General features: G+C 41.5%; 3 protein-coding genes across 24 annotated transcripts; 2 read left to right on the top strand and 1 right to left on the bottom strand.

Moving 5' to 3' along the window:
• The first annotated feature begins 3,470 nt into the window (after positions 1-3,470).
• LOC135333625 (DDB1- and CUL4-associated factor 17-like) lies at positions 3,471-18,653 on the top strand. Of its 22 annotated transcripts, none has more exons than XM_064528626.1 (19): positions 3,471-3,611; positions 3,847-4,258; positions 8,346-8,417; positions 8,556-8,623; positions 8,688-8,821; positions 9,086-9,205; positions 9,361-9,530; positions 9,828-10,035; positions 10,682-10,824; positions 11,254-11,357; positions 11,496-11,574; positions 11,908-12,051; positions 12,546-13,339; positions 13,632-14,163; positions 14,360-14,649; positions 15,406-16,014; positions 16,153-16,317; positions 18,169-18,370; positions 18,455-18,653. In XM_064528626.1, exons 6-12 carry the CDS (start codon positions 9,148-9,150, stop codon positions 11,929-11,931), a joined length of 786 nt encoding a protein of 261 aa, XP_064384696.1. In that variant the 5' UTR covers positions 3,471-3,611; positions 3,847-4,258; positions 8,346-8,417; positions 8,556-8,623; positions 8,688-8,821; positions 9,086-9,147; the 3' UTR covers positions 11,932-12,051; positions 12,546-13,339; positions 13,632-14,163; positions 14,360-14,649; positions 15,406-16,014; positions 16,153-16,317; positions 18,169-18,370; positions 18,455-18,653. The 22 variants fall into 22 exon arrangements, with proteins under 22 accessions (XP_064384696.1, XP_064384691.1, XP_064384692.1 ...); XM_064528621.1 differs by having other exon boundaries at positions 11,892-12,051; XM_064528622.1 differs by lacking the exon at positions 11,254-11,357 and having other exon boundaries at positions 11,892-12,051.
• Positions 4,268-7,464, top strand: LOC135333619 (uncharacterized). The gene has a single exon (XM_064528600.1). It carries the CDS (start codon positions 5,863-5,865, stop codon positions 7,258-7,260), a length of 1,398 nt encoding a protein of 465 aa, XP_064384670.1. The 5' UTR covers positions 4,268-5,862; the 3' UTR covers positions 7,261-7,464.
• A 7,382-nt stretch (positions 18,654-26,035) lies between the features above and the next one.
• On the bottom strand, positions 26,036-27,481 carry LOC135333622 (four-jointed box protein 1-like). The gene has a single exon (XM_064528603.1). The coding sequence runs from the start codon at positions 27,238-27,240 to the stop codon at positions 26,158-26,160; it is 1,083 nt and encodes a 360-aa protein (XP_064384673.1). The 5' UTR covers positions 27,241-27,481; the 3' UTR covers positions 26,036-26,157.
• Positions 27,482-27,877: the final 396 nt, after the last annotated feature.

The following is a 27,877-nucleotide window of genomic DNA, read 5'->3' as shown; positions in this document are numbered from 1 at the left end:
ACGCCCACTTTTAATTACGTTTGTGGTTGATTAAAGCATCATTGGTTTGTGGTTTGCAGCTGCTCTCAGTAGTATATGCTCAGCCTATGTGAAGTCCCTATTTTGCTTCTGAACTAGTATAGTTGATTAACTTACTTGTGTTGTGCATGCTGAATGAAGCTTAGGGCAATGGGCTTTAATTGGTCTCCCCTTCGTTTAAGCCCTATTAAATGAGAAGTGTTTACTTGCGCTTTGCTTGTCCTTCATGAGAAATTCGGTTCTGCATAAAATATTAATTTAAACTGTGCAGCATGTTGAGGAACTTACCTAGTTACACAGTTTTGTCAAACAACTCTCAAAGCGTTCTCTAAAAGCTCCATTTGTCTGCTTCTTTAAACTCCAGCAAATAAATTATTGTTGATGTGCAGCTGCTGTGCTGTACTGTACTGTACTGTACCCCCCAGCACTTAATGATATTCATAGCAATATTATGTGTTCGTATCGCTCCCCTAAAGGTATGCATAGTTGTCTTGTGATTAATTAGGCTCCTCCCACACTGCTTTGATGTCGACGAGCCTTTCCTCTGCTGTACTGTACTGTACCCCCAGCACTTAATGATATTCATAGCGCTATTATGTGTTCGTAGCGCTCCCATAATGTACTGTACTGTGCCCCCCCCCCCCCAGCACTTAATGATATATTCATAGCACTATTATGTGCTCGCAGCGCTCCTATAATGATATTCATAGTCCGCTCCTCGCGTTTCTGTGTGTGTGTGGTTTTGACAGTTGCTATTTCTTTCTGTCATGTAGACGCGAGTGACGACGAGGACACAGAAGACGGAGGAGGAGGAGGAGAAGAAGACGAGCTGGTGGATGGTATGGCTCCAACTCCGAAACGAAGGAAGCTGGCAAGGCAGGATGCATTACGAAAAGCTAAGTCCACTGAGTGGGAAATATCCCGAGTTCAAGGGTGCTGCAGATAAAGTTGACCCCTCTAACACTGCGTTCATAGACTTTGTGAAATTATTGTGGCCAGATAGCTTGTGTGAGCACATAGCCGAGCAAATAAACCTGTATGCCACACAGTGTAATGCGTTAGCTGCGACCAAAAATGACTGACTTTAAATAACATTTTAGAAATGCCTCCAATATTGTCTCGAACCCGGGCCGCAGGGAAAAGCTAGTGAGAGGGGCTGGGATCGAGGCTACAATTAATTTTAACCAGTAAAGGGATAATCTTTACAACAATGGGTACGGATCGATATCGTCGCCCATCCTCTGCCACGTCCACTGGGTTGTTTTTCATGGCTGACACTTGTAGCTTAGTAATATTTCATGTTTAGTTGCAAAATAATGAGAGAAAAAACACTTGAAAACGACATGTACACAATTAATATTTATTAGCATTGCACGTTCACACCTAGTCTAGTTTACTACATCGATGTCCAATAATAGCATGTTCATGGCATGCAGATCCTGATGGTACAGTTGGGGCAAGCCATTGCTGTGTGCTTCTGCTCCTTGCTGGGTATCCTGTCTTGCACACATATTTGACATCTATACCTCTGCTCAGTCCCACTCTGCTGACACTCACACGGATGTCCTGCGAGGGAGGATTACCAAGATTGAGACCAGACACACCTCTAGCACATGTACGTGACATACTCAACAGACTACCAATCACTTCCAAACGAAACCCTTTCAAACACTTAGGCTTTTCACCTACCCTCACACAATTGTGCTTGTACAGAATATACGCATTATTAACAGTAATATTCACAAAATGAAACAAGATCCTGAACCAATACCGGCGACACTTTCTATCATATCCATACGTCTTCCTCATACACCCTGTATTGTCAACCCCTCCCATGTACAAGTTATAGGCAGGGAGACAAGGGGGAACACTCTGTGCGCATAGAGTACCATCTGCCTGCAATCTGAAGACAGCGTCTGGCATTGTCTCAGGAAATACATTAGTAACAAAACACACCACCTTACGGTCATTGAACACAAAGTAACAGGTGTCATCCACAGTCTTAGATACATATTCACCTTTATGAGGTACCACACCCTTTTGTAGATCTGAGGGGAAACCAGCAGCTGACTTTTTTATTGTACCCACTACGAATATGTCATGCTTACGTAAGTATACAATCAACGGACCAGATGTATAATTAAAGTTGTCCATGTAGACCACATGATTCATTGCATGAAAAGGCTCAACTAATTGCTTCACTACCCTCATCAGAAGTCCCTTCTCTGACACCTTTTCCCCGGAAGAACCGGTGAGCCTACCATTATACACATCAAACGTATATAGATACCCACAACAAGAACAAGAGCAGCACCACACCTTGAAACCTTGCTTTAAAGGCATATGAATTTTACCCCCTTTTCTATCCTTGTACTTAATCATCATTTCATCTACGGAAAGCTCTTGGCTAGGATGATATTTGGCCAAGTAGTTTGTACTGAGCGTTTCCAAAACTGTATATATCTTGCTTGTTATCTTTCTGCTATCAACTATGCACGTATTGTTGTCACAATGGAGATAGCGCCGCAAGGATTTAAATCTATTGAAAGGCATAGTGTCCTTAACAGCAGGGGCGGATCCAGGATTTAGGGAAGGGGGGTTCTTACTTCTTGGCCGCGCGAAGCGTGGACAAGAAGAAGTGTCACTCGGCGTGTAGCGCCGAAATTTTTGGCTGACCACGCCCCCTTTTACATGCCACGCCCATTAATTAACCACATTCCCTTCAACAAAAACATTATACAAAAACATAAATTATATAATATCTGAAAGAACACAAGGCAAAGCCATTCTCATGCTCTGGGATAGTGATTGCACTTTCTTCTCTTTCAGGAGAGCTCCATTGGCTGATCCTCAGCGGAAGATCTCGTTGCTTGCTTCGATGAACATGGAGGGGTGATGGAGGTGGCTGGTGGTTCCAGTGGAGAGATAGTTGTGACTGGAGGAGAGATGGTTGTGACTCGAGGAGAGACAGTGGTGGCTGGAGGAGAGACGTTGATGACTGGAGAAGAGACGGTGGTGGCTGGTGGTTCTCTTGAAGAGGAGACTGGCTGTAGATCATCTAGATTATTATATTAGTCAATATAATTATTATAGCAATTATAATTAATCTATACAGTGTCTATCATTCAGTATGCAGTGCCATGAACTTTCCCTTACCTGAAACTTTAACCAGGAGTCAATGGAGGGTTGCAATCTAGACCTTTTGTTAGGATTCATGGCCAGGCTCAATTATCACTGCGACCATGGCTGGATGAGTCAATATAGCCAGCCCCACCCTCATATTATGCAGAGAGTACCAGCCCCACCCTCACATTATGCAGAGAGAACTTTGTACCCTATTGTCATGACAGTAAGCTAGCTAGCCAGGTGTAATATAAAGTATCAACTTAGTAGAAGGGTAGTTCGTACGAACCCAACGAACTACCTCTGGATCCGCCCCTGAACAGCCTGTACTCCTAAGAGCCGATCTACATGTGGACCAGTAGTCAGTATACTCGGGGAGCCTATGAATACCCATCTCCAGTATTATGCCAATAAATATCCAGATCTCGTCTCTATGTATTGGAGGCTGCATTTCTAAAATGTTATTTAAGGTCAGTCATTTTTGGTCACAGCTAACGCACACAACAATATAGTAACCATGGTAATAGTGTTATGGTATTTATATCCACAATACATTTTGGGTGAAAAGGTACTATTGTCAAGATATTATACAATAAATCTGAGTTGTATACAGTACACTTCATCCTTAATTTAATGCTGTTTTGCTTAAAATCTGCCTTAACCTACCTGAGATAATATCATTCGTCGATTCAATTCTATTTTCAGATCTAACTATATGAAGCTCCGCTTGAATATTCGAAAAGCCCCTATCGAAGTTAGTATTGTAATGACAAAGGCAGGTGTCATTGTAAGCACTACGAAACAAATTATTGCAATAAACTTTCTGTAACAATATTTCGTCTTTCTGGAGATTCATTTTCATAGTAGACAATGCACAGGATACCTTACCAAGCCATTTGTGATAATATGTACAACTGTCCAGAAAAAAGCTACAAGAATGTTATTGCTGTAAAGAAGTAACTATGTTTGTAACTAATTCGCTTCCCTTTCATTGTGAGGAGCTGCACGACACTCAGGCAGGTCACAGCTACAATTGAGTACACTGTGAAGAATACTCTTGGTGCTTGCAATGGAAGTATCGTCCATCTTGTACAATGACAGTAACGAATGGACGCAGGTGAGTTCACACACTGATCCACACAGATAAATAGTTTGTCAGTGCAGACACCAATCAAAAGGGATCCAAAGAGAACTAGCAGCGGCTTGTGCTTGACGTTGCTCTTGATTAAAGTAACCAGTACTGACACATTCATGAGTATTGTAGTAGGTAGAAGCACTCCGATAAAAAGAAACAGGTTAACTGTAGTTAGTGGTATCCATAAAGGGAACTCAATAGCATCGGTTGCATTCATAGCATTTGAAGAATACATAAACCTTATGAAGTCTCTATAATTATACTGACTCGGCTAAGATTCTATAATTCTGTGTTTGTGTCAAGAGAAATACAGGATGAACTGCTGACCCACTTAATAGATAACACTATACTTTCTCAACATTTGTTATACACAATGTACATGTATTCCCTTGATTCTGATGTAGATCTTTGATAGGTGTTGCACCAACTCATTGCACCACTATAAAGGCAGGCTCGGACTTTCTGCTGTTTTCGACAACATCCAAATCCTTTATACTGTACAGTAGATGCAACTATGATACAAGTGACCCTATCTGACTCCATGGAGTTCAGTTCATGGGAGTCCAATCAGAAATCTCATGAATCAGTCGCCCTCCGTGGGTGGGGAGCTCACGAGACTAAGCGCGCTTGTAGTTCCCATGCTGATTTTTCTCTAAAAAAAGGTTAGGGGAAAATATTGTTACGTTCTTTTAGAAAAACATCGGCCTAGAAACGAGAGGAGAATCAGTGACAATGAATGTTAATGTCAGTGGCGGATCCAGGGGGAGATCCCAGGGTGCCACGGATCCCCCCTTTCAGTCTAAGCTTTACTACAGCTACCAGCTAGCTATTTATCAGTTTTGTAGCTATTTTCAATGATTGTACCTGTTGTTATGATGCATCAACTGCCAAAGGAGTGTTCAGGTTAGCCTAGGTTAGCTAGTTGACTGTTCGTGGCAGCCGGTTAGCTAGCCTCGATTCAAGGCCGATTAAAATACGGCCTGGTACCTATTGCAGGGGTGATAGTGTGCATGCGCTTCAAATTACCCAGAATATGGGTAATCGTACTACGAACGTAAAACCTTAGTAAATTACACAGGAAATTAGTCCGTTTACTAAAAATATGCTATGACTGAGTTCTGTAAAGCTGTGGCTTATGGCGTCTATTGCGTTGGTCTAGAAGGCTTGGAACACTAGTTTTAAGACAGAAGAGGCTCTCATCTACGTCTAGGATGGTCCTATAGCCGGGTTGTCTTCGCAAGTAGCAGTTTGAGGCACCATACACTTCCCATAGCCTGTACAGATCCAAGGTAAGACATCCTGACCATACAACCTTCATAGAGGTAGATGAGAGCCTCTTCTGGCTTCAGACTAGTGTGAAAGCCTTCTGGAACAACGCAATAGAGAGCTAAGCTGATGTACAAAGATAGAAAATAGATGGGAGAAAGAAAAAGGGGATTCCCCAGATTCTGGAGAATAAACTAACGCATGCGCACTATCACCCCTGCAATAGGTACCAGGCCGTATTTTAATCGGCCTGGAATCGAGGCTACCGGTTAGCTAGCTAGCTCTACACGAGTCTATTATGGGACTTTCCCTGGCTGAGTATGGGATTTTCCATAGTCACGTGTGACCGGAAGTGGGCAACCCCAAAAATTTCACCATTCCTCCATTCGCTCAGCTGCACTTCACACCTCTGGCTCTGCAGGACCCTCCGGCCTGGACGCATACCAATGGCGGAGGTTATGTACCTCTTTCAAGAGAGCGTCAGACGAACTCTGTCACCAACTTGCCATGGTTGCGAGAAGACTCTGCACCTCCTATGTAGCCCCCCCCCCCTGATTGCCCCTTTCCTGGCATGTCGACTCATTGCACTCAACAAAAACCCTGGGGTTCGCCCTATTGGCATAGGAGACACAGCACGAAGAATAATTGCCAAAGCTACCCTGTCCTTAATTAAACACGACATCCAAGAAGCGTCAGGCTGCATCCAACTCTGTGGAGGGCAGTTGTCGGGCATAGAAGCCGCTGTACACGCAGCTAGAAGGTGCCTTGATTCAGATAACAATGAAGCCATTCTCCTAGCAGATGCTACCAACGCATTTAACTCACTGAACCGCAAAGTTGCCCTCCACAACATACGCAGACTCTGCCCGGCACTGGCCACCATCCTCATCAACACCTACAGAGAGCCCACAGATCTTTACGTTGATGGAGACCGCCTACTCTCCCAAGAAGGCACCACACAAGGTGACCCCCTTGCCATGCCCATGTATGCTCTGGCCAGCATTCCCCTCATCACAAAACTCTCTAACACTAACATCACCCAAATTTGGTATGCGGACGATGCTGCAGCTGCGGGGAAAATATCTGACCTACGCGAGTGGTGGGACACCTTAACCAGAGAAGGCCCAGCCTTTGGATACTACCCGAACCCCCTAAAGACATGGTTGGTTACTAAGAAGGGATTCCACACCATTGGGTCCACTACCTTCCACCAGACTGGTGTGAACGTCACTCCGGATGGAAGACCCTACCCAGGATCACCCATTGGCTCCCCAGGGTACATGGAGTCCTTTGCTGAGTCTAAAGTTGCCAGCTGGTCCGCACTCGTGTCTAACCTTGCAGATATTGCCACCACCCAGCCACACGCCGCCTACTCTGCATTAAACCATGGATTATCAAGCAAATGGACCTATATGTGCCACACAACACCAAGCAGGATCATGAGTCAAAGACTGGCACCGCTGGACGAAGCTCTGCGTAAGAAACTAATTCCTTCCCTCACAGGTACTCCTCCACCAAACGACACTGAATGTAGACTCTTTGCCCTTCCAGCAAGGGAGGGTGGACTAGGTATCCGTATACCATCCAAACAGGCTACTCATGAATACAATGCCTCCCTATTCGTCACATCTGCCCTCTGTAATCACATCATCAAACAAGACACACACTATGGGCAGGATATCATCTCGGAGTCACTTATGGCCAAATATCTACCGTAGGCCAACAAAACAGAGAGAGAACCAAGAACGACATCAACACACTGACGCCACTACTCTTACCAACATGCAAAGATCTGTCAATCTGTCTAAAGAGAAGGGTGCATCGTCATGGCTAACCACCCTACCGCTCAAAACCCATGGTTTCACCCTCCATAAACAAGCCTTTAGAGACGCCCTATCCCTGCGTTATGGTTGGACTCCAAACAAGCTACCCTTGAAATGTGCCTGTGGTTCTTCCTTCACAGTAGAACACGCTCTCTCTTGTGCAAAGGGCGGCTTTCCGTCCATTCGGCATAATGAGATCAGAGACTTGACTGCAGATTTTCTTAGTGAGGTCTGCAACAGCGTGTGCACAGAACCAGAACTGTTACCGGTTACAGGGGAGAACCTAGCAGGAGCAAGTGCCAATACACAACCGGGTGCACGCCTAGACATTGCAGCCAATGGAGTATGGGGTGGCTCCTTTGAAAGAACTTATTTTGATGTCAGGGTATTTAACCCACACGCTGCATCCAACAGACACACCGACCCTCAAACAGTCTACCGCAAGCACGAGCAAATAAAGAAAAGGGCCTACGAACAAAGAATTCTAGACATTGAACAGGCACCGTTAGTCCTCTCTGCAACAGGAGGCTTAGCTCGTGAAGCAACCACCTTCTACAAGAGACTCGCTTCGATGTTAGCATCTAAATGGGACCAATCACACAGCAGCACACTATGCTGGCTCCGTTGCCGACTAACCTTTTCCCTCCTTCGCTCATCGATCCAAGCCATCAGTGGGTCCAGATCGTCAAGTGGACACCCCTTTAGATCTGGGGCCATCGACCTGGTGATCTCGGAGACCCACCTCCACCAATAAACTGAACCTTTGTATGTACCCTTAATCCTCTTTATTTTCTGTACCCTTCACCTTTCATCGTGTCTACATAGAAGCCCATTCCCCTGTATACACTACCTTACATGCTATTATTTTGGGAAGAAAAAAAACAAACAAATTTCGCGCTGCGTGCTCGTAGTTTGGAACCCCCCTTTCATTGATCCTGGATCCGCCACTGAATGTTGTGCACCAACTCTACTCCCTCCAGAGAGAGATCAGCTGTGAGAAGGCCCTCAGGACCAGCTGTTCAATAGCAAGAACCATTGTATTACTAATACAAGTAAGTTTAGCTTGCAGCAATTTCTAGGTACTAGACTTATAGTCACCCTTGTATCATACTACTATGAAAGTGTGTGGGCGTTACAGTTATTCGTTGCATACTATTGTCCGTAAAGGCTCCGTATTCATAATTATGTAGCCATCAATGGAGTTTCAGCCTGTTTGGAAAAGACTGTCAAACAAACATGTATGTATTGGACTGGACAGGTACGTTAACAGTGCACCATGTTTTCCCCCGTCATTCTGCCCCGCCGTACACCATCCACTCTAGAGGATGATTTTGACAACCACCAAGTTGTGTACTACAATGATGGTATTGATGACCAGCCTCGAATGCTGCACGATTTTGGAGCAATAAGAAAAGACATGAAAATATTGGCAGTGATACTTCATCATTCGCACTTTGTAAGTTGTGAAATTCTAGTATTTTATAGTCTTTTGTAGCAGTTATGGTAGTCTTCTTTGTCTCGACAGCCAGTGAGCCTCCGTCCCCTAAACCTGATTTTGATGTTACGATACATGTAACAATACACAGTTACATCCGTAAGTTAGGAGGGTGTCGAAAGAATGTTAATTCCACAAAAAATAATTTCATGTGCTTCGTAATATTATAATCGTATAACGTAATCGTCTGGATTGATGCTAATTAACCCCTAGCTTCCTCCCCAGCGAAGAGCCTCCCCTTTAAGTGAGGAGAGAGAGGCGTGCCGACGGCTACCTGAGGGTGTTCAATGCCAACAATGGCTCCCTACTCAGATCCGTCTTCCTGTCAACTGCTGTTAGCTATCGGTGAGCCCGGCTAGTCACGATATTATATACTGTACTCATGTGGTTGCTACCACCGCTGCACACCCCGTATTTCTCATTTTAATTCAAGCTGAGCAATATTTTCCAAGCTGCTTGATTAACCCTGCATGCAGCAATTTGTTCGTATTTTCATTCAGGTACGGCTGACTACCTCCATATGATACAAGTAAAGTCAATACAGTTCAGTAGACAGCTGACACGACAAAGGGGTGTGGCTAACGAGTACACCTCCTCACGTCTCCTGGTCGTTGCTGTGTTCAAAGTCCACCCACTCGAGCTGGTGGCTTGTCTCTCAGTGGACAGAAAGGTGGGGTTCATTAGTGTGAGTTGCTTACCTGATAACACGCTAGTACTTCTTCATTCTTTGTGGCCTGCTGCTCTCTTGCTAAAGCAAGAGAGCAGCAATTACTTGAACGAGGGGGCCAATAATTCATCCTCATAGACACTCTTTATTGCAAACTTTTAGGAGCTGTGTATTTGGCACAAAGCCCAGTATGCATAGCAGACTAACTTTAATACTGCGTGCACCAATCCATTCATTACCCTTTGATGTGCTGTATATTAAATTTGCTTGCTACACAGTCACTTCTTTTCACCTGAGCAGATATTTGGTGGTGACATTCAGGATGCCTCACTCAACCAGGATGTGTTGGTGGTGGCCCACAGCACGGGGTACTACCGGATGTACAGTCTGCCATGGATCATTAAGCATTACAGCGTGGTCAAGGCCACCCTCGGAGAGTGGGTGGAGCTAGGAGGCACAAGGGCCGGAGTGATGGGCTTTGGGGTGCCACTCACCTTGAACATTACTGGTGAGTGGGTAATGGCAGCCTGTCAGACCATGGTGTAATACAGTAAGTATAGAGTAATTGGCAGTAGATAATATCTGAAAGTAGTCCAGGAGATGAGTACAATAGCTGTGTATCTATACCGAATAATACCGTATAGCGGGGAATTTTTGTTGGTGAAAATTTTCGTATGAACTACCGTATTTTAAATATTCGCACATCTCAGGATAGTGACGTTGAACCTAGAATAATTTCGTTGTTTTAATTTGCGTGTGATGCTCTACAATACGAAATATACTGCCATATGAAAGTAAGCTATACGGTACCTTGTAAACTGAATCTGATAACTGGTTGTGCACAATTTGTATTTATACTTTCACTAGAGTTGCTGGAGGGTTGACATAATAACCTATACCGCATATAGCGAGTAAATTTACGGGACCCGCTATACGCCTTTTATTACGGTGTAGGTAGAGATATTTTCCTTAGCGTCATATCCTATTGCTTAGTTTTTGTCTACACACTCTGACTAAAGAATACACTATTTTTACTTCCCCCCCCCCAGCCCCAGAGCGCCCCCCGCTGCTCTTTGAAGCCAGGAGTGGCTATACTGTTTAGTTTTTGTCTACACAATTTGTAAAGCATACACCATTTATACCCCCGGCCCCAGAGCGCCCCCCGCTGCTGTTTGAGGTCAGGAGTGGCTCTGAGCTGGGAGTAAGCTTCGGAGGATCCCCAACAGTCTACTTATACAACCCCTCCCCCAAAGACAACAGCGTCTTCTTCCTGCGCTCACTGCAAAGTGGAAAACTGGTCAGTGCTTACAGGTACACATATTTGACATGCATCAATAGAGTAGTACCATACTTATTCGATTTAAAGCGACCCTCCAAATATGCGACACCCTCGATCTTTTCCAATTTTCTGACTTCTAAAAGTAGCGACTGCTGCGTTAACTTTTTATGTCGCATCCTACATGTAAATAGAGGTCAAACCATAGCCTCGATTCCAGGCCGCAAGAAACAATGTAATGTAAGTGTCCTATAATCGAGGATAGTAGAGTAACCTCCAATTAGATGCGACCCTCTAAATATGCGACACCAGGACTTCAACATAATTTTTCAACCTACAAAAGAAACGACCTCTGGCTTTGTAATTATAGTGTTGCCTTAAATCGAATAAGTACGGTATAGATTTTTGTCATAATTATTATAATCATTTCACTGTTACCTTTAATTTCAGGTTGCTAAGTTCAGTACAGACACTGTAGCATTCCATCAAGATGTGGTGGACTTTCACCATGACGATTATCTGAGGATCATGCACATCAGTGGCAGCACAGTGAGGTGATACAATGGTAGAGATTTTTGTGGGGCAAGTTGACTTGATGAAATTTTAATCACAAAAACCTAGGCGTGGTTTACCAGAACGCATGCAATGCAATGCACATAGTGAAGCAAACGACATTTTTACTTTCTCTGCAGCTGCTATCAACTGGTAGAAGAGGGAGTTGTGAAACTTTACACTACCGACTTCAGGTCACTGTCAAAGAGGAAGGAAATTGTAATAAATGCTTGTCTCATGTATTTACCAAGTAAGCATGCCTGATAATTAAGTGATCAACAAATAAATGTCACTATCTCACAAAGGGTTGCTAATCTATTTCATGTTCTGTTCAGCTTCTGTAAACAAAATGCCGATTGCAAAACTCTGATGTCTACAATTTATTTTCCGGATCAACCATGCAGGCCATTGAACTCTTTGAGGGGGGCAGTATAGTACATGTATACAGTATTAATCCAATGCCGTTTAATCCAATGCCGTGTGAAACATGATAAGTATCCAGTGTGCATCCTCATGCCATAAATTATATATCCCAGGCATCCCACCTCTTAGGAGTGCCAAGGACTCCGTCTATGACAGAGATGAGGAGACGTACATTGCTCAAGCTAGGGATGTTGTGGTGAATGAGCTTGAGGTGGAGAAGCAACAAGCCAATGCCTATATGCCATCTGGAAGGAGCAAGATCGAGAGACTAGTGTACGTGTAGAGCCACTTGGCTTCACCTTGCTACTTGTTGCAGATCATAGTATCTTGAGATAAGTGCGTCGTATACCGTAACCTCTTTAATTGGTTGTATGTGACATTACCGCCATTGGTTTGTGCATGTTCACTATTAATTTTAGAGTTCATCGTAGTGTTGCAAAATGTTATAATAGGTGTTTGTTAGGCCTGCACAGTGAAATTCCAGTATTATAATAATTGTGTATGCACTGGGGCAATTCCCTGGGAAATGTTTATGAACACCCATGCAAGCTGTTTTGTGCATATTTAGTGTTGTGTGAGTGAATGGAATGACAGTCGAACGAGTGCACCATTAATTAAGAGTGGCATTGTTAGCAAACTGTATGGCTAAACAGGAAGTCTAATGTTACTGTGGTACACAGCATAATACTAAGTTTTGAAGCCAAGGCAATGCATGTTGTCTCAATTTTACACAAGCCTATAACTCCACCCCTCCCCCCCAACAACAGAATGAGCTGAATGCCCTCTCCCAGTACAACGACACTGCCTATTATCCCAACACGGACACGTACTTCAACACCATCCAAGTGCAGGACTTCTTCAAGGCCAACATTCAGGAGTCTCTCCAAGAACTAGAGAATTACATCATTAATTTATGTCACCCCTGACAAGGTTAGGGTTTAGGCTACTAAAAATAGTTATGTTAACACTGCTATCACTGAACAGCTTTATTGTCAACTTGCAGTGAGGTGCATGCTTTAGTTTGGGCCAAATGATGTTTTTAGCTGGATGCCTGAGTAACGTACCCCATCCATCCTGTATAACCTTGTGTTCTGAAGCTGCTTCAGCTACTCGTAGTCTCTGTATGGCATACATTTGGGTCAACACTGTAAACACTGTGAACACTGGCATGACTGCGAACACTGGCATGACTGGCATCACTGCGAACACTGGTATCACTGTAAACACTGCATGTAATTATTGCGTAGGTGGGACTCTGTAATTATTCACTCTTTATGGATCCATCTTACATGAGACATCAACCTAAATTTGACTATAGTCAATAGCAAGCCATATCGTCTATCTTTTTGGGTGCTGGTGATCTGCCTAAACCCATTCTACACGCCCATTGGAGCTTGTCTCTACACCTGGAATAAGAATGGGCACTCAGGGGGCCCTTTCGAGTTCCGCATTGTGGGCGCACCCAGGACATCCCCTAGCTGCATGGGCGTGGCTGTCGCAATGGTTGGGCGAGCCACACTCATGCAGCTAGACAGCCCCTGAGGCCTTCAGCAGCTTCCAGGTGAGGGACTCTGTATATAGGCCCACTGGCAAGCTTAAATCTATCTACCATGCTGGAGCAATGCATGCAGTTGCTCAGCTACATGAATGTAATAACTTTTGACAGACAACTTTAAGTAACAACTTATTGGCTATAACGGAGGTGGCCTTTGTTGAGGGGCTGTTAAGAATGTGCACAAACTCTTCATTTGGGACCTGTGTTTTGTCGCATTTTCCCTGTCTTAGATAAGGGTAAACAAGAGACTTATATACTGTAATGCACACACCTCCCACACACACATCTGTTCTGGCAGAAAATGTTGCAGCTAGATCTAAAGTTCATTTGTCTACATTGTATATTGTTATGGCCACTTCCTGCATGACAGAAATCAGGCCACACCACACTGCACCAGAGTGACTCTGACACTACACTGCACTTTATTGACCAGATCAGCACAAATTAAATCATGAGATCATAGCAAACAAAAGCAGAGCCAGTGAGTGAGTGAGTGAGTGAGTGAGTGTCTATACTTATTACCTATCCTTATTACAGCTAGACTATAAGATCATAAATATATATAGTCTAGTACTATCAAATGTTTTCCAAGCTCCAGTGTTGCTATGCTGTGTGCTGTTTCTGCCTGGTGCATTCCACTCTGTACATAGCTCTGCAAAGTGATTTGGTTATCCTCTTTCTTTTCTACGTGGCAAATCATGCCCTGTACAGTTTGTTGAGTCTGACTCTCATGCTGGTTGCCTACGCTGTATGGTTGTATCTTAACCCAGGCTCCCTAAATCCCGTTGATATGGGTTCGTATGACTGGGGAGAGGCTTCCATCGCTGAACGTTAGTTGGTGTTTTGCCTGTACAGTAAAGTGTTGCTTGTAGTGGTTGGCGCATATCTTTAATACTCGTGTATATGCCTATTGCTCTTTGAAGTCCAAATGCACTAGCTGATACAATTAGAACCGCTTATAAAAATACTATTTACAAACACTGATTGCTATTTCTCAATCATGTACATGTATGTATGACTATGTAGTTTCACTGGATGAGCTTATAAAGAAAGTCAGCAAGAGTATTGGCAGGGACTGGAAACCACTAGCAAGAAAATTGGAGTTTGAAGAGACCGAAATCGATGCAATCGAAGAAAGAGATCCAAAAAATCTTAACGAGCAACTTGTACATTTTTTTGACAAATGGAAGCGTATGAAGGGCAACCATGCATCGAACGATGTGCTACTAGAAGCTATAACATCAATACCTCTGTCAGTATAAAAAATATGTGGTCTGACAAAAATGGGTGTCTATCAATCAACAACTATATCACAAGTAAGTGTCTCTATTATACCAGTATATATTACAGTAGACTCTCATTAAAAATCGAGTCACCCTTGAGACAGTGCAGCTTGGCCGCGGCTAAACACCGTTCTAAAAAAACCGACCTTACCTTGAGTAATTTTGCAGTTTAGGTGTAATCAAATTTTATCTGCCAAACCACACCCAAAACGTCGTAACGTCATATCCGGCCGTAATAAACTACATTGAAAACCTGGTTTCGGGCAGCCAGTACTGGCCATGCAGTATACGGAATAGCGAGTGGCCGCATTTCAGGGCGATTTTTGTGCAGTGAACATAATTATAGCTAGCATTCCGTGCCAAGCCAAATGGCCGGTATATCGAGGTGGACGTACTTCAGAGAGCCAGAATAACGAGAGTCTACTGTATATCGATCATAAAAGCATGCATGGAATCCAATCTTGCCACTCCAAATGAGACTGTAGCCCTTCGCCCACGACTGCATTGCTAGTTAATATTTCTCATGAAAAATTTAATCAAGCGTGTGCATGTTAATTGATTAAATTCATCGATGATGTCACAGGAATGCATGGTGTAATGAAATACGGCATCTAATTTAATAATTACATGCAGCAGCTAGTCTCTGACAATCTCATTTGGAGTGGCCTTAAATGTAATTATGCCAACATCTTGTAGGTATATTTAAAGGGAATTGTCCTGTGCGTGTAATGTTTTCAATTCCTATATTATACACTGCATGTACCAGTTATATTATCCCCAATGTTACAGCTACCTCCACCTAAGCCTCTCCAACTCCCTAGCTCTTTCACGACCCATGGACTTGAACTAATCGCCCAGGAATCCAACGTTGATTCAAACAATATTGAATTTTCATGGAAAGGACTCAAGCTAACATTCAACACAGCTACAACATTTACTGTGGGTGTAGTTGGGGCTGGTCACATTGTGCTGCCGGACAACACAGAGCTAGTTACTGCACTCTACTATATCGGCTTCAATACTGAGGAGGAAACTACCAGCTGTGATGTTTGGATGGAGCTTCAGCACTGTGCTTGTGTTGTTAAAGACTACTCTCAAAACACAAAGTTGCGATTTGTTGTCACTCAGCTACCAACGAAATTCTTGCCGTACAAACTTTCTTTGTGCACTGAGAAAATGAGTGCTATTTCTTCTCTTTCTGGTATGGTACGCTTGCCCTGTCTAAGCTCAAGACACGGCTACCTGGTTGGTATTGTGAAGCCTTGGTCGAGGTATTTCATATTTGCAAACAGCAATTCAAGAAGCAAGTACTATCTGCGAGCTTTGGTTCATTCAGTTGGTGATGGTGAATATGAAATGCATATTGTGGTTGTGAAGAAGGTGGATCCTATTATGCAGGTACAGTTTCTTTGATCCTTGCTAGATAATACACGCATTATAATAGCACTGTTGAAGTGTTTAGTTGATCGTATTATCCAGCATTGTTTGTTGATTTTTGTAACTCCTACGTATATATAGCCTGGTATTTTGTTTTAGATGATTGACAGCAAGTATCCCCCGGATCAGTTCGTCCGCTATGGTGAGGTTGAGTTGACTCTATTGGAGCACAGCCCCAAGCCGTTTTTTCAAAGTTCACTAACCATCTCTAGCTTGACTACACTATCCAAGAATTGGAGAGGGTCGTTCATATCTTCCACTACTGTAAGTACCATAATTATTAGGGTCAATATGCCAGTTCATTTTGTACATGTTCACTCTTTTATGTTTATACTATCCCCTATGTCTGTACAGTCATGTGTTATCCATTTGAGCGGGCCCTTAGAATGCTAAAAGCTTCCACCATGCGTGCTGTAAATTCATACGCATAAACCTGTGACCAGGGTTTCATCTAGGATTAAAAGTTTGGGGGGAAGGTTTATGCACGCCGCAAAATGTTTGGCCACTCCCACATGTGTTGACCATACCCCCTATTACATGCTAGTGCATCACTAGTTATGTATTGCACATCATAGACAGTACTAACGTGATGATGTTATTATACAAAAATTGGGGGGGGGGGGATGAGCATTTTAGGGGGGAAGATTCACCCCAGCCCCCCCACCAGATGAAACCCTGCACTGTCTGTAGACTATAATTTTGCTAGCCATTGATGCATGACGAACAGTATTATTATGCCTCGAGGCGTAGCCGCACGAGGGATACGGTAAAGCTGACTGTGTGTGTGTCTGTCTGTCTGTCTGTCTGTGTGTGTATTCCAGCTATAACTGCTCAACGGTTGCAATGTAACGAAAACTAACAGCTTCTATAGGCTTCTAGCCACGTTCTCTTGGATTTTGATTCGTGGATTAGCAAACTAAAGCTTCTTTCTCGAGTTATGGCTAGTTTGACTCACATTGAAGGCTGTTGCAGTCTCTTCAGAATCTTTCATAGCATCATCTGTCCGCACAAACTTTCTATTCAACATATGAGTTAGCCTTGCACTAAAGCGCTAGCTTTTTGTTAGCTACAATACTCAGAAAATATCTGTTAAAACAGCTAGCTAGCAGTAGCCATTTGTGAAATTGATCTCTTTGGACACACCCTTTAATTATTCCTGTGGATGTAATGCGCATGCGCGCTCATTCCCCACGTAAGATCCTCCTGGCAGAATCATCTTTGTCTTGAGGGCCTGGTAAGCCACAAAACACTACCATATAACAATATAGATAACAATATGCATGTACACAGGTCTTTTCTTCGTAGATATTATATACACTGAACTACAGATCCTGGAAGAATCAATTTTCTTCTTTCTTGAGGTCCTGGTAAGCCACATAATACAACAATAGATGCATGTAAATAAGTCTTTTCTTCTCAGTGACTTTATATAGATAAGCTAACTTTAATACTAATATAACACTCTAATACTTTTAAGCGAAAGCAAAAACATGGCGAGAGGCATTAGCACAGCGCCAGCTTGAACACTAGTTTAGACTAATCGTTGCTAAAACAAGTTTTCGTCGCATTGCAACCGTTGAGCCAGTTACAACTGAAATACACACACACACACACATGCAGTCAGCTGTATATACATACCGTATCCCTTATGCGGCTACGCCTCGAGGCATAATTAATATAATAGAGCTATGTAATTATAAATTATATCAATTCTTTAAACCTTTTGTTACCCCGGGTGTGCGCAGCGTGCAGCAGGGGTAGAGTGATTGGTGTGTGTGTGGACACAATGAGCTGTTTGAGCAAACTAGACACTTGCATGGGGGTGGACTGCTTTAACTGCTAAAGAGAGAATGGTTGAAAAATAATGGGCTACTTATAGTCGAAACTCGTACATGTAGGCAATCTTCCAAAAATATACTAACCGTTGCTTTATAGTATATTCACGATCATTCCCGATTCACGATCATTTCCATGCATAACGGTTTATCTTATCTGTTTTGCCGCTGCATGTGCGATGAAGCTCAACGCACGGGGTGAATGCTCTACTGAGCACTTGTTCCGGAATAAAATTGTGGTATTAATGAAGACCGCTATAATATGCACACACACACCCAGATTCCTCGATCCAGACTTGAGAGCCCCGAGAGCTACACAGAATCTGCCACTCTTCCAAGGGTAACAGCTCACTTTAGACAGAACACCAGTTCTCACACAACATCTCATCTGGAATGCAAGATCAAACTGAGTGGAACAGCCTCTCCACACGCTTGCTCGAACCTAATACTCAGGCGGGATTGCTCTGCATGCATGAGATAAGGTAAAACACATTATATATATTAACCTTGAAATAATGCCTAAAGAAATGTGGTTAGCATATTAATTTGACTTTTCTCCCCTTTAGATGAGTGGTTAACTGGAACCTCAGCCATTTAAAGTATCAGTGTATCTCAACAATCTCTACACATCTGTAATTATATTTGTCAGATTTGCATATACAAAAAAGACTCAACATGTTTGTATAACAGTACATGTATCTAACAATTGTGTATAATTACGCAATAATTATGGCAATATACATTATTGTGTGCATGTTTCTTAAAGTGAATGTGAATCTTGTGCTCCTTTGTCATAACCTAGCTCCGTTTCAGCTGCATCATCATTTTCCGCCGTTCTTTCATCGCGATATTCCAGGTAATCCAATATATCCAATTCATCACTCAGATCGTCATTTTGTGGCTTTTTTATCTTTTGCTGACAATACCGTAAAAGCTTTCTAACATACTGCAAACCCAAGATGAACACTGGCAAGTATATGAATAACAATTGAATGTACAAAACACTTTTTAGCATGAAGTTGTTTTCAAAAGAATCTGGTGACTCGGACATTTTTAGCTTCAACAAAATCGATATTCCATTGATAATTGCCAGATTTAAAAAAAGCAGGCTATCAGTGACATTGTATCTTTTCTCCTTGTAAGGGTGGGCAGCAGAATGAAGACCTAGTATGATTACAAGAACTAGTTCTGTAACAACAGCACATTCAAAAAGATTCTGGCTGAATGAGTAGGGGACTAGCAGGCCAACTCGGTAGAGGAAATACAATCCAGCAAAAAATCTGTAGTTGTCCCTGAAACATCCTTGAAAAACATCAAACATAGGCATGAGTGCATTGATTCGGGTTATTCTGAGAGTACGTAATACAAGCCTATGCTCACTCAGCTTACACAGCTTTAGCAGTTTCAGTGTAGATGGATAAAAGAGTAGGAGCATTGGTGGGAAAAAAGCTATTGTTCCCAAAGTAATTACTGCTGGAATAACATACAAAAGGTGACTACCTTCAAAGTAGTTAACCCCTCCATAAAAAGCCACATATGGACCACTTACTTCACCAGCTCCTTTCAATATCTTCACTCTCAAAATGAAAAATGAGACTCGGACACACTCAGCATAGCAAATCACCAGAAACGCCGACAAGCCATGAAGTACGGTTTCTTTTGTGGCAATTTTTTTCTTTAATGCACCGCAGAGTTTATCAAAGCAACTACAATAGTTAAAGCCAATAGTCAACAGTAGCACAAGGACTAGAGCAAACAGTGATGTAATGTACTTGAACGCTAAAGCATCCATTACTGTAGCATTCTTGAAAAGACAGAAGGATAAAGATTCTATTGAAAAGAAATCAATATTGAAGATACCGTAGATAAATTTGTAGCCAACTGTAAGATACTCATGAGGCTGGCCACTGGTGATTGTAATGAACTCTGATGGTAAGATTGTCACCATTTGACAGAAAAAAATGAAGCCGCTTCTTGCACCAGAAGAAAAACTTATATCAAATATAACCACTATTGTGAAAAAAATTAAGACAGGCAAAAGTTCTGACAATATGAACAGAATCATTCCATATGAACAATTTTCGCTTCGGCCGCAAGAAAACTTTCTTGAATGGTAATACGTTGAAAACCCTTTCTCACATTTCCCACAGAGCACACCACGTCTAGTTGATCCACACATAAATGTGCTTAAAGCTTTGCTTGAATTTGGTAAGGAATGTTCTGCATCTACTAAGTTATTCAGAACACAAAATTCGAATGGACAGTGAGCTGTGTACAGTTCATCGCTATGGTCGTGGTATCCAGCCCAATAGCCTTTCTGAATAACAGCTGTGAAATTATTGTCGTTGCATTTCTTTATTCCAATGTACAGTTTGAATTTGTTTCGATAAGAACATTGACAAGAGAGTTTTACTGTGTCGTGGTAATATCCTGGTGAACAGGGAAGCAGTACAATATCTATCTCATACTGAATGCTTCGATATGTATGTTGACTTGAAATTATTAAACTTGTATTCTCATTAGGTGTACCATATAAGACAACAGTTTTATTTACAGTATAGGGGTTATTAATGAAAGCTGTGGCATTAGATAATTTCTTCACGCGAGTAAAGAACTCTGACCTCACATCTTGTTTTAATTCATCGTAAACAACAATAGGTAAAGGTAGTGGCATTCCAGGTAGTGTAAATAAAAACTGGTTTCTTCTGTCCATATTCGTAATTTGATGTTCTGCTGTTCCTAAGAATGGAGCTATGTTACTTGCATTTTCAAAGGAAAAATCACCAATTTCTTCAAAGAACTCTGAAACATTATGTGTTCCAATATGACCTCTGTAACTATAGTAACAGGAGAAGAATGATGTTGAGTAAATTGAACTACCACTTATGGAAGCAGAGTTACCAGAAAACACAAAAATTATGTTTCTATTTTCAACTGGTGTGTTGGGGATACCACTGTACTTTAAGAAACACACTCGACCTTCAAAAAATTCTCGTTGCTCAATAGGGTAGTAGAATATAGCACCACCATATTCTGTAGCGCTATTGTTTAAAAAATTGACAGTAGAATTGTCATTAATCAAAATGGATGAAAAGCCATTCAATGATATCGCACCTCCACGGATTCCTGTGTTGTTTATAAAGTTGATATGAGCATTTTCTTGAAACACAATTTGTCCCGAGTTTATCAACAAGGCTGTATAGAAGTTACTATCAAAGGAGATGATACCAGAGAATTTAACAGTAAACTTGGTTATTACGAATACACCTGACAAAACAAAATTTGATTTAGTTTCTGCTGTCCTTTTATAAGAAGTTATCATATTTCGAGTGAAATGGCAGTTTTCAAAAACAGGAAGAGGCAGTGCTCCATTACTATGATGATCAAATCGTGTGGGCGAGATATCGACTGCTGGACTGTATTTAGCAGTGTTTTCTATCCAGCTACAATTGTGGAATTTAATGAAAACATCCGTTTCACGTCTTGCAAAGTTATTATGAAGAGCACAAATGAATGTACCTGCTCCGAATTTTGCTGTATTACCTTTAAAGGTCGAATTATGAACGTAAACTGTATTTCCTTTACATATTCGTTTTGCTAGGCAAACTACTAAACCTCCGCCAGCAGTTAGAGCCGTGCAGTTTTCAAAAATAGAGTTAACTATAGATACTGAGTTAAAAGAAGCATTTTTTTGGAACCTGATGTACATACCAGCTCCCCATGGAGCAAAATTATTTTTAAATGTACAGTTGATCACTGAAACAGCAGTTTGCATGGAATCGCCATCGAATACGAGCGAGAGCCCACCTCCCAACCCATACCCTAGCCAATCAGTTGTATCAACTACACTTCTAACATCGTAGCTCTTGTATGTTGGTGTTGTAAGATTGACAAACTGGCTGTTTTTAATCATATAGTGGGCACTATTGGCCGATGTATTGCTATAAATGAATACTCCTTTAGCAAAAGAGGTGGCTGGTTTAACTTTTATTTTTTTATTTTTTATAGTTAAATCTATAACTGACATATTTATCAAAGAAACATTTCCTGATGTGTTCTCAATGAAAAGTGCAGTTCCAATGCTATTGCGTAATTCAATATTGACTAATAGAACACCACTGCAGTTAACTATCGCAAATGCTGCCTTGATAGCAATGCCATTAACAGAAAAATGCTTAGCTCCGCAGTCAGATATCTTTACATTGGATATCTTTAAAAATTTGACATTCACAAATCGTAGTCCTGAATCTAAGGATCTCTTACTATTATTTGTGTAAGTGAACTTACTACACCTCAGTGTTGATTTTTTCGAGTATCCAATAATCGACAAGTAGTTAATGTTGTGAAAAAAAACAAGTTGGCCTATGTTGATATTCTTTCGGGGCAAATGTATGGTGAGATTTGAAACATTCGAGCCATACTCACTTGCAACATATTCTATACTGCAGCATGGAGATTGCAGTGAAGGATTGTACAGACATGCTGTCTCACATCTTCCTTTTTTGTCAACAAACGCTTCATAGGAACCTATGGACTTGAAGCAGACAAAAATAACTAATATTTCAGTGATTCTCATCTTAAAAAGTATGTCAAGCAACTACCTATACTGCATGCAACTGATGATTTATACGACTAAATGTACACAGTTCTACTTTTCATCGAAAGTGATAGTGAAAGCGAACAAAGTTTATTAAAAACTATATATTCAATCAAAGGGAATGCTTGCAAAACACCTTGCATGGTTATTACAATAACATTGAAAGTACTAATTTAAAAACTATTACACACACTTCTGAAAACGTATGGACTTGAGCCTGTGCTTGTGCATGTGTATGTGTGGTTGGTTGGTTGGGTTAGCAATCCTACACCATAATTAATTTCACGAAAATTGTTTTTTAATTTGCTATAACGTGGGAAGTTGAAGGCACGGCCTGGGAGTGCTTCCAGTAAGCAGTCAACTCAACAACATTTATTCAACGAAATGCTTTTAGAGGCCATTCCAAAAAATTTAAGTGCCTCAAAAAAATTCGCACTATACAATATACCAAGATTATAGCGGGACATTTTTGTGAGTTGCAAAATGTTGTGTTTTTCGAAGGCGGAGCAGAAATTAAAACGGGGATAAACTCCCATGCACCGGTATTTTACATGCAAAGCTATTGCCTATTAGTGGGTGTGGTTTCCTGGCATTGAAACGTTATTAAAACCTCACGCAAATTTCTGCTGAGAGGACTCTGAAGCCTAATAGCAAAAATTTGCTGCTATAACGGTATAAATTACGTAGGCATACCATGCATCAGATGTATGTGGAGAGTAACGTGACTTCCTGTATCTATCATGGGTGGGCTTGGAATTTTCACACTGACCAATCCAAGTGTGAGTGATGTAACGTATCACATAACACAGTTACTGTATGCCTCCGTTCAATACTCTCTCTATATATAGCGATGTGCATGCGAATCACTGCTCATATAAAATGCGTTTGGTTTCACATCCATGGCTATAAAGTACAGAAATACAGTTGTATATAACTCAAAACAGTCATACGCAGCACAACTGCTTAATCTAGAATCAGAATTTTTTTAGACTACAATACTGTTTCAATTCAAGCAGGATATTACAATTCTAGTCACACTTTGCTCGTTTTGCTGCTGATTCAGCAGGAACACCAAAAAACGTGTCGCTCACAGCAAATGCTAAATCGGGAAATTTCTTCACTTCTTTCCACTCCTCAGACTTCATCACTTTCGAGCAAGTGTCCTTGTCTGTAGTGATGAAGGACAGTACATAGTCCTTGAACTTTTCATTACAACAGTAGCGGCCCGCTAAAAGAAGGAAGTGTGCCGCATTGTCAGTATTGAGTTGTATAACAATCTCATTCTCGCAAAGTGCTTTCAAACCTGGTAGTTCGTACTTGTCAGCTGCAAACCACAATTCTTCTACCATGCCTTTAATGTTTGGTGCCTTGTCCGTATAGATGTACGTGATCATTTCTTTTCCAACAACTTCTGTAATGTCCTCGATTCGATTCTGCTTCTTTCATATCGATTTCGAACATTTTCTTGAAAACGGGTGATCGAGCCATAAGCATGAACTTGCTTGCCTTTACAAGCTCCTTCTCTGGACCAAAGTACAGTATGACATCATTCGGGCCTTCCTCATCATCCAGTGTAGAAGATAAAACAGCAGAAAGAGTTGACTCATGGGGAATTTCAACTACTGGGTTCAGGGATAAGATGCATAAATTGATGAAAGTTATAGCAGTGGAGTAATTTTTACGACGATTATAATTCTCAGGTCTTTCAGACTTGTGAAACCACATTTCAAGGTTAGCAGAGACACCTTTTTGTAATGTAGCCACTCCAGAAGAGACATGAGTTGTTTTCTCATGTTCTATATACTGATCAACATAGACAAAATAGCACACTTTGGCAGATGCAGCTCCACTGAGCAAGCTAAGGTGTAATCTATTGGAGTTGTAGCTTGCTATCCACTTGATAGTGCGATTATTTGAGAACATATACATGGACTCTTGGGACTCATGACAAAATCTTTCTTGTACAACGTTTAGAGCAGATGTCGCCATTTTCAATGCTATATAAATCACATGATCAGAAAGGCTGCATCTAGGTCTGTGTGGGTTTCTACCCCACATCCTATGAATATTCTATATAATTATGGGCATGATATCATGCACGGGTATGTAATAGTTATTACATGGCTATGAGTGCGACAAGCTGTTTATTGGCCCGGTAGTAGATTGTGGTCAAGGGCCTAAAGGCCCGAGATCATTATCTACTACTGGTTGCCCAGAACTCCCCCCCCCCCAGGAGCTTGCCGAGAAAATGGGCAGGGCTTCTAAACTTCAGCCTTGCCCATCTTTTCTGCAATTAATCATAGATATAAAGACCCACAAAAACATTTGCAATGTGAAAATTGACCATTTTCTGCATATAGAAAACCAGCATAGAAACCACTTGCATAGATGTAGGTAATTGGGGCGAGCCCTGAGGCAAGTCCCATAGTTTCGAGTACTGTAGAGAAAAGCTCAGCGACCGAATATCCGTCTGACTGTCTGTCTGTCGCTTGAAGCTTTTTAGCATGACGATCGCTCCATTTGCACGCTTTTTAGTGTGATGATCTGTAGTTCAAAGCTTTTTAGCATGACGTTCGAAGGTTGTGACAGATACAGGAAGTCACGTTACTTTCCACATACATCTGATGTACAGTATGCCTACGTTCGATACTCTCTTCTCTATCATATACTCTTGCCAATATAGATGCTCATAAATGCAGGTGTTTTGAAGACCCGCGGAACACAATTAGCCTTCAAAGCTATTATTAGTATAGCCTCCTAGAGGAGAGATACAAACTTTAACTGTACATCACAGACCTATTAAGATACTTACTAGTATATATAGATACTTGGGAGGCATACAACCGGACAAGGGGGTTAACCCTTACACCATTTACCAGCATACCGTATAGCGCAAAATTTTAATTTTTTTCGCTGTTTTCCTGGGTTAGCAATAATTAATTCCACAAAAATTGTTCTTTAATTACAGTGGAACCCCTCTATAACGGACACCTTTGGGGAACAATGTTTTGGCCTTTATACAGAGGTGGCCTTTGTTGAGGGGTTGTTTTGTACACAAACTGTTCTTTTGGGACCTGGATGCCTGGCCGTTATATAGCAACTGGCCTTTATTCGGAGGTGGTTGTTAACAGAGGTTCCACTGCATCTGCTACAACATGCAAAGATTAAAGGTGTGGCTTCCGGTAAGCAGTCAACCTACGACGTTTATTCAACGAAATGCTTTTAGTAGCCATTCCATAATTTAAGTGCCTCAAAAATTTCGCGCTATACGGTAATTATAGCTTTTTTTTTCTTCAAAAACTATTATCGGATATTACCACCACTTCTTCAATTAAGGTGCCTCTAATTACGTACCATATCTTGTGGGGTGCCTTATTTCGAAGAAACACATTGTGTAAATAACAATGTACTGCTGTCATTAGCTAGCTCAAAATCTTTGTTCCATTTAGTGTTCACATACTCTTGCTGTATTGCATGACCCTTTACATGCTTCAGTGAACATTTATAGGAGATAAGAGGCCACTATAGTTACAGCTGGTATAATTATCACTAACGACCTGCAAAATCATGGAGGAACAAACTTGTCTGTTGATGATATGCCAAGTGATGTGGTAAAGGGTCAATGCAAATAAAAAAGTGAAATTGAAAGACACAAAAGTGGTTGAACATATATTAGTGACTGTGGTGCTGGTTCTTGGTGCAAGACTGTATGTGATTGAGCACAGTTGATATTCTAATCACAAATTCGTACCGAAAAGCTTCGGTTAGTTTTGGAAGTGTGCTGAATGAAAAATGATCATGACTATCGATAAAATGTTCCAGAAATTCATCAGCAGTGTTTGAGTTATCATTCAGAGTTGTGAAATGGTTAATTCTCTCCACTGTACTTTCTCTGAACAAGCATAGCCTATTGAGAAAATGAGCTTGGAACTCGTACTTCTTTGGATCCCATTCTTGCAGCGAATAACCCATCCAGAAACCGGATTCATTATCCAACAGTACAAGTTGCCCTGAGCTAGTCTGCTTTAGGTTATGCACTGACATGTCCATCATCTTAGAATTCCACTGGAGATTGAAAAGAGTGTTAAACAGTCTATCTGTGTGCCCTATTATAAAGTCGTGGAGTATAAAGTCACTCCACTGTGCAAGTTGAAATATTTCCTTCCGAGAAAGTGATGCCTTCTGAACAGTCTCAATCGTCAAATTTAAGCTCCTGTCTTTTAGTATGGTTGGAAAGAATACATCTGAAATATCATCAACGTAGAACGTCATTACAATGTGTGATTTATCTTTCCACCCGATATCCTGTGCTTGTTTAGCAACCTGTTTCCATTGTTCACTGGAGAACTCAACTAGAACCAAAACACTTGGAGGTGCATTCCACAAATTGAGGAGTCTGTTGAAGAAATACGAGTATATTTCTCCTCTCAGCTCTTTCATTTGGTGCTCTCTGTATCTGCAACAAACTTTGCTGCCATCCTCTAGAACTGCCAGCATGTTTTTAGGTCTCCCACACCCTCTCTCCAGTTTGACAACATTCTGTGTTTGAGCCTTCTTCTTAAGAATATTCCACTCATTACTCGTGAAGACATGTCGCTGAGAGAGCTCATCATCAATGTTTTTGTCCCAAAACACAGCTTGTCTGTCTTCTTTAGAAATTTCACTGCAAATCACTGCACTGTAGTCACTCAGAGAGACAAGAGCAACCAGTAGCATTGCTTCAAGGATTCCGAAGAGCTTTAAATTTGAGCTCATTATCTCACAAAATTATCTCACTAAGACTTCTGTATAGCAAATAGTCCAAAAGTCACTGTTAACTTGAGAGCACTGCAATAGCAGCATTTTTAGAGGCTAGAAACACTGACAACTAAATCAATACAGGATGTTGTTCTATACACTGGTGACTACTCTGAGCCATTAATGTTTTGACAACATTGTATAATTATACTGAACAGTTGCTAGTCCACACAATGCCCATGTACTAAACTGTAAGACCATACTCCATATTTGGCATTCCATTCTACCACACACTAATGAACTGACCAATAGAAACCATATGACCTAAGGCATCACACATTCCATCATGTAATTTAGAAGACTGGAGCCAAGTTGCCAGGAATATTCAATACAGCATTTTCAATGCACAGTAATAGCACACCACTACTTCAAAGAAGCACTGCTTATAGGTTTTCTTTTAATGAGTGCAATTAACACAATATTATTTCCAACTGCAGCAATAATACATTAATGACAAATAAATAGAGATTTGCAATACAGCAGCAAACAATACAATGAGTTGGTTAGTGGCTGTATCTATGGTTGTGTAAAATAATGTTGAGCATTCACTCGTCTTGAATGTCTGTGGATGTAATACATGCTTTGGGAGCACCAA

Source organism: Halichondria panicea, chromosome 3, assembly GCF_963675165.1.
Source record: "Halichondria panicea chromosome 3, odHalPani1.1, whole genome shotgun sequence".
NCBI classification, from domain to species: Eukaryota; Metazoa; Porifera; class Demospongiae; order Suberitida; family Halichondriidae; genus Halichondria; species Halichondria panicea.
Note: the sequence above shows the minus strand (reverse complement) of the source record. Positions and strands in the feature narration are given on the sequence as shown.

Bases quoted from the DNA above. Each gene is read 5' to 3' on its own strand.
- LOC135333625 (XM_064528606.1), top strand. From the start codon at position 14,617: ATGGGTGTCTATCAATCAACAACTATATCACAA. The intron at 14,650-15,405 runs GTAAGTGTCTCT...CCAATGTTACAG, and splicing joins AATCAACAACTATATCACAA to CTACCTCCACCTAAGCCTCT. The intron at 16,015-16,152 runs GTACAGTTTCTT...ATTTTGTTTTAG, and splicing joins AGGTGGATCCTATTATGCAG to ATGATTGACAGCAAGTATCC.
- LOC135333619 (XM_064528600.1), top strand. From the start codon at position 5,863: ATGGGATTTTCCATAGTCACGTGTGACCGGAAGTGGGCAACCCCAAAA.
- LOC135333622 (XM_064528603.1), bottom strand. From the start codon at position 27,240: ATGAGCTCAAATTTAAAGCTCTTCGGAATCCTTGAAGCAATGCTACTG.